The sequence below is a fragment of the Vigna umbellata genome, chromosome 4 (genome assembly GCF_029865625.1).
Source record: "Vigna umbellata cultivar VRB3 chromosome 4, Vumbellata_1.0, whole genome shotgun sequence".
Taxonomy (NCBI): Eukaryota; Viridiplantae; Streptophyta; class Magnoliopsida; order Fabales; family Fabaceae; genus Vigna; species Vigna umbellata.
In genome coordinates, this window is record NC_142168.1 from 41202696 (window position 1) to 41212326 (window position 9631).

General features: G+C 27.4%; 1 protein-coding gene across 2 annotated transcripts; it reads right to left on the reverse strand.

Moving 5' to 3' along the window:
• Positions 1 to 3020: 3020 nt before the first annotated feature.
• On the reverse strand, positions 3021 to 4554 carry LOC124847731 (uncharacterized). 2 transcript variants are annotated; one of them, XM_047325286.2, is made up of 4 exons: positions 4042 to 4549; positions 3613 to 3831; positions 3441 to 3530; positions 3021 to 3321 (listed from the first exon to the last, which is right to left on the reverse strand). In XM_047325286.2, exons 1-4 carry the CDS (start codon positions 4462 to 4464, stop codon positions 3118 to 3120), a joined length of 936 nt encoding a protein of 311 aa, XP_047181242.1. In that variant the 5' UTR covers positions 4465 to 4549; the 3' UTR covers positions 3021 to 3117. The 2 variants fall into 2 exon arrangements, with proteins under 2 accessions (XP_047181242.1, XP_087970486.1); XM_088114360.1 differs by having other exon boundaries at positions 3180 to 3310; positions 4042 to 4554.
• Between the last annotated feature and the right edge of the window lie 5077 nt (positions 4555 to 9631).

A 9631-nucleotide genomic window follows, 5' to 3' on the forward strand; every position in this document is an offset into this window, starting at 1 on the left:
ACTAAACTTATCTAATCCTATAAAATTGTCTATGATTTAACATATTGTAGTACCTTAACTATAAGATGTTTTTACTACCAACACTTTTGTAGACATGAGTGCCACATTATTAATGCTGATACAAGATGGAAGGAATAAAAAAATAATGATAAATAAGAATTGGAAAACTAAAATTAGTGAATAATTTGTTGAAATACTGATATTGATAAAAAAAAATGTGTTATGACAATAAATTTCGTAAAAAAACATAGTTTATTTAAAAAAATTCAATGTAATTGCACGTCGGATTAATACTTTATGTGGTTATTGATGCTACATTATTGTTTATCCATGATATTTGAGAACAAAAACGATGACAATAGGAAGAAAAAAAAAATAGATAGTTGTAATTTAACTATTCTATGGATTAAAATTACATTTTCTATAAAATAGTAAACAATATATATTCCAAATGACAATCCATTTTTCATTTTTCTTCTTTTATATATAAGTATCATTCTAGGTTTATAATTTTATATTAAAATTAATATTTATAGTTTAGAAAGTGATATTTTAGAATTGACAAGGAGTTTAAAATAGTCTTGAATATTTTAATATTAAAATTTTTTAGTATAAATATAAATTTTATAAACCAGTTTCATTATTTTAAAATACTTTATTTTTATAGAAATCACTTTCTAGAGATATCGTACTTCTTTCTAAGTCTTCTAACTTTCTTGTCGTTTGTTTGAATACCAAAGACTGGTGGAGTGATTTTATTAGTAAGTTCTTTCCTTTTGTTCGATCAGTTTCTTCATTTTTGTAAGTTGAATTTCTACCCTTTTTTCTTTGATTGAAATCTATTGAATATATTGAAAATTATGTGTGATATTAATCTTCTTTAGGTTGAATATATACATAGAGTGTTCTATTTATAATAAAAGAAATATAGACTAAGCCCAAAATACAAATAATGAATAATAACAAACTAACTAAAGATAAAGTATAAAGATAAAATAAAGATAATATGTATAATAAAAATCTATCTTGGGTGACCCTTTCCTTGGTTGAATGTGAGATTTTGACCTTCTATATGAGTCTATGTTGATTACTGATCATAATGGTACGACTTGATCATGTTTGTGATATTTCTATATGTAAATAAAACATCATGTGAGTTTAGAGGTGTGTTTGCTGTTTTGGAGCTATTTAGAGTTATTTTGTCAAGTAAGGGAAGCTAAGGATTTCATGTTTATACTTTGATTGATGTTGTGCATATTTTTAATTTAAGTTTAAGTGTCTTCTTGAATTAGATGTATTGGTATTTAGTTCTTGTTGAATTTGTGAAATAATGTTTGTGTATTTGAATTGAGGTATGAATGAAGTTTTCGAATTAATAATTGTTGATATTGTACCTCTATGGGATTTGATTTGGTATGATATTGGTTAAGTTAAGAATCACGAATTGTATGATTTTGAATTGTTTGGAACTGTAAACTAGCTTAGGTAATGTTAATTTACACAAATCAAACCCAAAGAAGGATTTCTAGTGCACTGATATGGGCATTGGGCACCACTGATATCCCTAGGTGTCATTGAGATAAAGACTTCTCTGAGTTGGTTTTTGGTGGGTGAGGGGTTTCCTCATTGGGAGAAATCAAAGTCAAAGAGCTCACTGCCTTTGTGTAGCTGAACGCCATTCAAGACCATTGGGTGCCACTTGTGCAGGGGTGCTCAGTTTAGTTTGTTGTTGGGTGCCACTTCCTACTACTAAGCAATATTTCTAGGATTTATATCTTGGGAGCTCAGATGGTGGTTTCACTGAACAAACCTTGGGTTGACTACGCGAGAAAGTGGAGGTGGGTGCCATTTATGGTTGGCATTGGGAGAGAGCCTTCTAGAGGCACCTTTGGACTGGTGGCATTGGGCAGGGTTTTATGGCGTTGGGCGACATCAACTAGTTTAGCTTTCTTGTGAGATTATTTTGGAATGTGATAGATATTGTGGATAATATGAGCTTGTGAAATACTAGGAAGTATGAAAGGATGAATGATATATGGAATTCTAGGAAGGAAATCCTGTTAATACGCGTTTTATAAAGTATGCATTAAAATAGGGATATAGACTGAAGGTTATCCTGAAACTCTACTAATCATTCATACTCAAATAAAGAAGGATGAATTAGGAGTTGAGAGTAGCAGGAGGTCATGGTCTAAAAAACAATGTAGTTCTTATGACAGTAAAGGATTAACCTTGTCAGGTGGAAGAGTATCCAGTACAAATGCATGACTTCCAAGTTGTTCAACATTAATCACTTTATCCGGATGATTGATTCTAGAAGAGTCTTTATCTTTTGTGACTTGTGCTTTATAATTGTGTGAATTCTTTAGTATGAATATGATCTTGTTATTTGTTATCTAATGCACCTTGTAATCTATTAGCATACTCTTTTTTCTTTGTTGGTCTGTTTTTTGTTTGTATTATTCCTTTTGCAATTATTATCTTAATGGTATCAACGAGAATGTAGGTTTGGGGACATCTCCATAGAAAGATATTAGTATTGTGGTATAGTTGTAGGAGTTGCAGTTTTTTGTTTTAGTAGTTGTTTTAAAAAAAACTCTTGTATACTCTTTAGTTTTATCTCTAGCATTGTGGGATTTATATATCACTATTGATTAATATATCATTTTAGTATATCTTATGATATGACTGTAATATTCCGTTTATGTATGCTTTTGTGTTTATTAACTTTCTTTAATAGTTTTGACTATTAAATTTAATGTTACACACATTCTAATTTTTATTTCTTATTATCATTTATTTTCTTATTTAATAATTATTTGATCCTATTTAGAATTAGTTATTTTATTCAATAAATTATTTTTATAGTTATATAGTACAAATATATACTTATTTATTTGGTAATAATTGTATCCTAATATTTTTAATTAATCTTGTATGATAAAACTTTAGTCAAGTTAATTAAGTCGAAACCTTATTTATCATTACAATATGATATATATATAAAAAGGTAATATATGTATAGAAAGTCAGTTACTTTCAATTCATGTCCCCAAAAAATGAAACTAGAAAAGGTGATATGATTTATACTATTCTGAAAGATTATACAAGTTAAGATCATATGCAGCATGACCTTGTAGCCAAAGCAACTAGAAAGTCTCTGTAGTCCCCAGATGGAAGGTCTTCACAAATAACATCAGCAAGTTCCTTATCATACTTTTCCTTGAAAACCCTTCTGATCTCATCTATGTCTACCTCAGCTCTGCTTACCAATGCTCTTGCAAAACTTTTTCTTTCCCCTTTGATGCTTCTGTACAGTTTCTGTCATTATTAACCAATTTCCAGCTTTTCAGATAATCACTTTCTTCCTAAACTAAATTTTGGAGAAAGATTAAATAAGTAGTATAGGAACTAAATGAGTAATTAAAGAAAAGGCATACCTTTGCAAAATAGTGTGCTGGATTACATATGCATTTTACAACCAGCATTAGAGCTTTACCAAATTGGCCATAATTCCCTCTATTGATAGACTGAAACACAGTGCATTGAAGACAGTAAATTTCAAAACCCTTCACAGCAATACATTGAATAGCATATTCTTTTTGTTGATACCTTTGTGTAGTCATGCCCATAAATGTGTTTATAGCTAAGAAACGTTTGCTTCAGTTGGGGAATGCTCCTCTTGCTTAAAATTTCTAATACAACAGCTTCATCTGCAGCTCCTAAGCTTCCCTCTCCAGTTTCATAGAGCCTCCTTGCATCACACTTGGATATGTGATGGTTCACATCCACTTGGTGAGCTTTGTGTGATGCAGCCAATGCCACCAGAATCTACAAAAACCAAACCTATTTCTTTAAATTTACAAAGAATTCATCAATCTAAGTATAATCCACATAAAGAATTAACATCATCTTTGATCTAAAATCTTAAAACAATAGATTTGTAGGTCTTCTTCCTTGTATTTAACTTTATTTTTAATTAATATGAAACTTAGACTTACCCTTGTATTCTTAAATTGAGTGATTATGATAATATCTCACCTTTTGAAATGGGTGTGGAGGATCCAGATTGATAATATCTTGGTCCAACTGTCTCCTGAACATTCTGTGGTAGGCCTGTGTGATGAGAAGAACATGACTTGATTTTCTGCAGACGAAAATCTCCACAAGAGCCTTGAAATCGGTCTCATCTTGCTGAAGAGACTCTCTAACCACAACAGCATCTCTGTCATGTGGGTCAAGCATCCACAAGGACAAGGCAGAACAGTTCATGGAAGCACAAAACACATCTTCATACCTTTGAAGATAACTTACCAACTCCTCTCCATACATTGCCTTGAAGGTCTCTTTGAGCTTTTGTCTTTCAAGGAGGGTTCTACAACTCAGAGATGGGATCATCTGACTCAAATCCCCTATAGAATCATGGATTCTCTTGCAATCATGTTCAAAACTGTGGTTTGTCATTGTAAGAATGTTGGTATCTGTGTGAGGAAATGAAGTGTATTTAAACAATAATTACTTGAAGGGTAAGGCAGGAATCATACTTTTAGTTTAGTTCTTGTGCATTGGATGGTAGAAAAATGGAATAGAGTGGAGTCATGAGACACTTATTGGTATAGGGTAGGGTTGAAAATAAAGTTGAAAAAGACAAAAGAAAATGAAGTTTCTATGCATTGAGTTGATGGTGATGTGTAACGCAGGTTGTACTTGTATGTGCGTGCCATGTGAAGTTTGTTTAGTAGCTGAACATGTCATTGGTGTCCATGTAGACTCTTAGTCCACTATAACACCTTTCCCAACATCATCTATTGTCATAAATATAAATACAAGTTAACAACTTTTTCTAATTTTTTTACAATAGATTACGTGTCATTATTTTATTGGTATGTATATTTGAAACGGATTAATCACAAGTTACCACACTTGTAAAAAAGTTATCAATAAAATTGTCAAAAAAGTTGTTAAAAAGACATTTTTCTTATTATAATTCTCATTCAAAATAATTTAAGGACTATGATATGTTAACTTTTTTTTAATAACTTTTTAACAATAGACTACGTGTCACTATTTTATTGACCTGTATATTTGAAACGGATCAATCACAAGCTATGGTTGTAAAAAATTGTAAAAAGAAAAAGTTGTTAAAAAAATATTTTTCATAATTTAATATCTCTTTTCCTTTCCATATTTTTCTTAATTATTTAATATTTTCTTTAGTTTTGTTTCTTAATGTGGTCTCACAATTTATTAGAAATACAATTTGTTAGAAATAGTCAATGTGATTTTCTCTGAGTATTAACATTGTTAGAAAACGATGACATGATAGAGTGATATAATGTGTTTCTAAGAGAGAAAACGTATCTATATTATTTTCTCAAGTTATAGTCTTCTAGCGACCTTAATTATAAAAGACTACCTTCTTATAATAAATATTAAGTCCATACTTAATAAAAATAAAATTAAAGAAAATTATCGAACAATTGTCACAAATTTTAATATATTTTTGTTTTTAAAATTTTAAAATTGAATATATATGATTTTATTAATTCAACGAGGCTACTTGTTATTTTTACCTATTAAATAGTTTCTGTAGAGCTGAAATTTGAGTTGAAACATAAATATTAGCATGAAACATTACCGTTGGATACGTTAAAAAATTTTAAAATAATTATTATATTTATTTTTAAAATTTGAAAATCAAACTAACTAAATTAAAGTTTGAAAAAAAAAGAATTTCAATTTTCTGTCTTAAAAGTTAAAATTATATTTAATAACAAAATTGTAAAACTTTAATATTCAACTAGAACTACCCACATTTGAAGACTTTAGTAATGCAACTTTTTCTTTGAATGTTTGTGGACACATAAAATCATTAAATACGTTTAAGTTTATTATATAATGAATATATTTTTCTAGTAAAAAAAAATTGTTTTTAACTTCTTATGATTTATTAGCAGACCCATAAAAGAAAATTTATAATTAAAAACCATATTCTCCTCTTGTTTAATTGAGAATTATAAATTTCTTCAATAGTCCATGAATGGTTATTTGACCTTTGAGGGTGATTTAAGAATGTATTTCTTCTTTGTTGTTGTGCATTGAAAACTAATAATTTTCTCCTTTAGTTATAAAGATATTGTTAGAGCTCCAACATGTGGACTTTAAAGATTCCTACAAGCTTTTCTAGATATAGACAATGTAGCTTTTTAGACTTTTCCAACATTGTCAATTGTCACCTCTTCTATAGGAAAACTACATAGTATCTTACCAATGTTTCCAACAGTACAATGATATTTTCTTAGTGAATATTGTACTTCATCTAATAGGATTTCAAATTTCTTAAACATTTTTTTCTATGTTTTCTTTCTTCTACATTAAATAACTCATATTGTCAAGTAAGTAGATTAATTTTTTCTTTCATTTTTAACTAAGTTGAACTCTCGTACATTATTAAAATAATTGATATTTTTATTCACCTTCTATTCTAAACCGATCCTTTCATTTGAAATTAAAAAAAATTAATGTATATAGAAGTATAAAATTATAATAAAAATTTAATTCTTTTTACATTCAGGTAATTTTGTGAAATGTTATTAACAAAATAATTTAAATATCATTTTCAATTTTATAAATTAATTACTTCCTAGTTAATAATTTCCAGTTTTTATTCATACACGTTAATAATAAAATTAAACTAAGTATATATAATTAATTAAAATAAAAAAATTGGAATATTTTCTTGCATTACATAAACTAATCACTTTATAACTATTTATTATTCAAAAAACATATCAGTAATTCATTATATAACATAATTACTTTTAATTTCTTTTTAAGTCACATCAATCATTTCTACTTCAAATCTTCTACTTAAATCTATTCATTTTCTCTATCTTCTTCTTCTCTTTTTTATTTTTTCCTTTCCACCCACTCTGATGAGATGATACTTCTTTATCTTCTTAAGATCACAAATACATGAGTTTCTTTAAACTGAGTTTCCTATGGTGAATGTTAACTATTGAGAAAGAGAATTATTTGACGACCTTGAAACTTATCAAGTTTCAAATCTATTTTGAAGAAAATAGCTAAGAGAAAATTGTTTTTTTTTTTTTTGTTAAAGGTGTATCTATTAACACACCACCTATAATTTATTTTGGGAGAAAGGTTAATTACCAATTTTGAAAAGTGAAAATGAAGAATCCGATCCAATGAAGACATTTGGGATGGTATTTCTAATGAGTTATATATTTTAATGCATAAATTTTATGATTCTCATTGGATTGATTTGACTAATATTAAAAATCATAAGGCACAATATATATGTTATAAGGTCAAGAACATTATCTACACTTAATTTTGATGATTTTTTCGTGTTTGTCAATATAGAAGTTTCAAGGAAACATCGAATGTCTTGGAAGTTACTCATGAAAGCAAAAAAAAATGATATTAAAAGAATAAGAACATATACTTTGTTGCAAGAATACGATATTTTCCATTTGCAATAAAGTGAGGCTATTTTAGATGTGCAGAAAAGGCTTATCCACATTATAAATCATCTCATTGAACTTGTAAAGATTTTAAGAAGGAATATACTATTCAAATAAAAGTAATTGCCCCAATGAGTCTTTCATCTTTGTGTTTTTGCAAGATGAGATATCAAAAGCTAAAATTAAATAGATTTTTGACCAAAATTTAATTACAAAAGGAAGAAAGGAATAATACTAAAAAACGATTGTATAGCAAGAAGAATCACTTGGGGAAACCTTTAAGATGGAAGTGACTCAAAAAAAATTGTCCCATTTACTTAAAAAGTTCGAAAGATATTTTGAAAGCAAGAATAAAAATAAAAACTTCACACAATCAAAGTACTTTCAAAAAAGAAAAAAATGATTATAATCCTCATAATTTCATTTGTTTTGGTTGTGGTGAATAAGGACGCACAAGGATTCATTGTCCAAATACAAAAAAAAAAATGAGAGATTTAAAAACAAGAAAAACATAATAAAAAAGCTTGTGTAGCATAGGATGACAATAATGCATCTTATCAAGTGGTTATTTCAAAGTTAATGAAGGAGTTAACTTGTGTCTCATGATTGATCGTGAAACTTCTAACTATATGAGTAATTTTGAATTTGAAATTGACTCTAGTTATACCAACTCTTATATGCATTTAATGAAATACATCACGAGTAAAATAAGTTGTCATATTCAAATAATATACTACTAGAAGGTGTAAACATGAAAGTGGATTAATTTAGAAATTGAAAAAATCAAAATCTAATTATGAAGTATTAAAAATTATTTACACAAGTTTTTCATGTATTCTGCTTCTACTTCTCAATGTGCATTTTCAAATGTGAAATCGTAAGGTTTTGAGAGATGAAATTCAGTTTTTTTTTTAATGAAAACGCTTTCAGAATTCACAAATGAAAGAGTTAATTTGGATGCAATTTTACTCCTCAAATGTGTTTTTGAATAGAATTGAAATATGGTATAGGATTATTTTTCATAAGAATAAGAAATGTCTAACAAAAATCTTTTTTTTGTTTGTTTTAGAAAGCCTTCCGACACACCTTTCATTATATGTTATTACCCTTTGAACAATGGTCATACTTTTGAATTTTAGTTGGCATTCATGATACTATGTTTTTTAGAGACCAAAAGAATATGAAACGTAAATGCTACTCCTAGAATATTATATGCCAAATAAAAAAAAAATTGAATTAAAAAATAAAGAGGAAAATTCAAATTCTAAATCAAAATGAAATCTTACGACATTTCTCCATGGCAAAATATATGAGACTTTCTAGAGCACATACATTTCACAAAGTTTTGGAGTCCAAATAAAGTCAAATTTCAACTAACAATTACTATTTACAACCGAAAGTAAACGTAAAAGAAAAAATAAACCCTAACTTTTACATAATTAAAAATAAAAAAACAAAAAAGAATTTTGTCCGTTAATGATGTTTTAGTCCATGTAAAATTGAAACTCATCCATTTTTCAACTTTGATACATTTTAATTTCTAAACTATATAAATCAACGAAGATAGTTTTCTTAATCTAATAACGCTAATTTTATTGAACATATTAAATAATGTTTTAGAGTTAGAACACGTCAAAATAATATAAACAATCCAGACGTCATTCTAAAATGTATTTGATAAGTAAAACAAAATTAATGCAATTGAGATAGAATAACTATATACATTAATTTTTAAAATTTAGAAACAAAAAATATATTAAAGATAGATTAGGAAATGAAAAAGATATTTAATATTTTATTAATGAATAAAAATATTTTATCTATTTAGATACATGAGTTGATGAGTTTGTATCCTTTCTCTTCCTTTTTTAGTAATTAACCAAGACTCATCTACTACTTCCGTATTTATGAGATACGTAAAATCTACAAGAAAAATTACTCAAATACGGGAAACAAATAGAGTTATAGTAACATTAAAAAAATGTGGACGTAGTAGACTCTTAAAATATAGAATTAACTATAAATAAAAATATCATTTTTATATAAATTTATATATGTGAACTATTAGAACTTAAAAAATATACATAAAAAAGTTGTTTGAATTCTTGTATAGATTTCAAATTCACATTGGTGTGTTGAGTTCA

Coding starts and splice junctions, on each gene's coding strand:
- LOC124847731 (XM_047325286.2), bottom strand. CDS start 4,464: ATGACAAACCACAGTTTTGAACATGATTGCAAGAGAATCCATGATTCT. Junction 3,832..4,041: donor CTCCACACCCATTTCAAAAG/GTGAGATATTAT, acceptor TGGTTTTTGTAG/ATTCTGGTGGCATTGGCTGC. Junction 3,531..3,612: donor ATGGGCATGACTACACAAAG/GTATCAACAAAA, acceptor ACTGTGTTTCAG/TCTATCAATAGAGGGAATTA.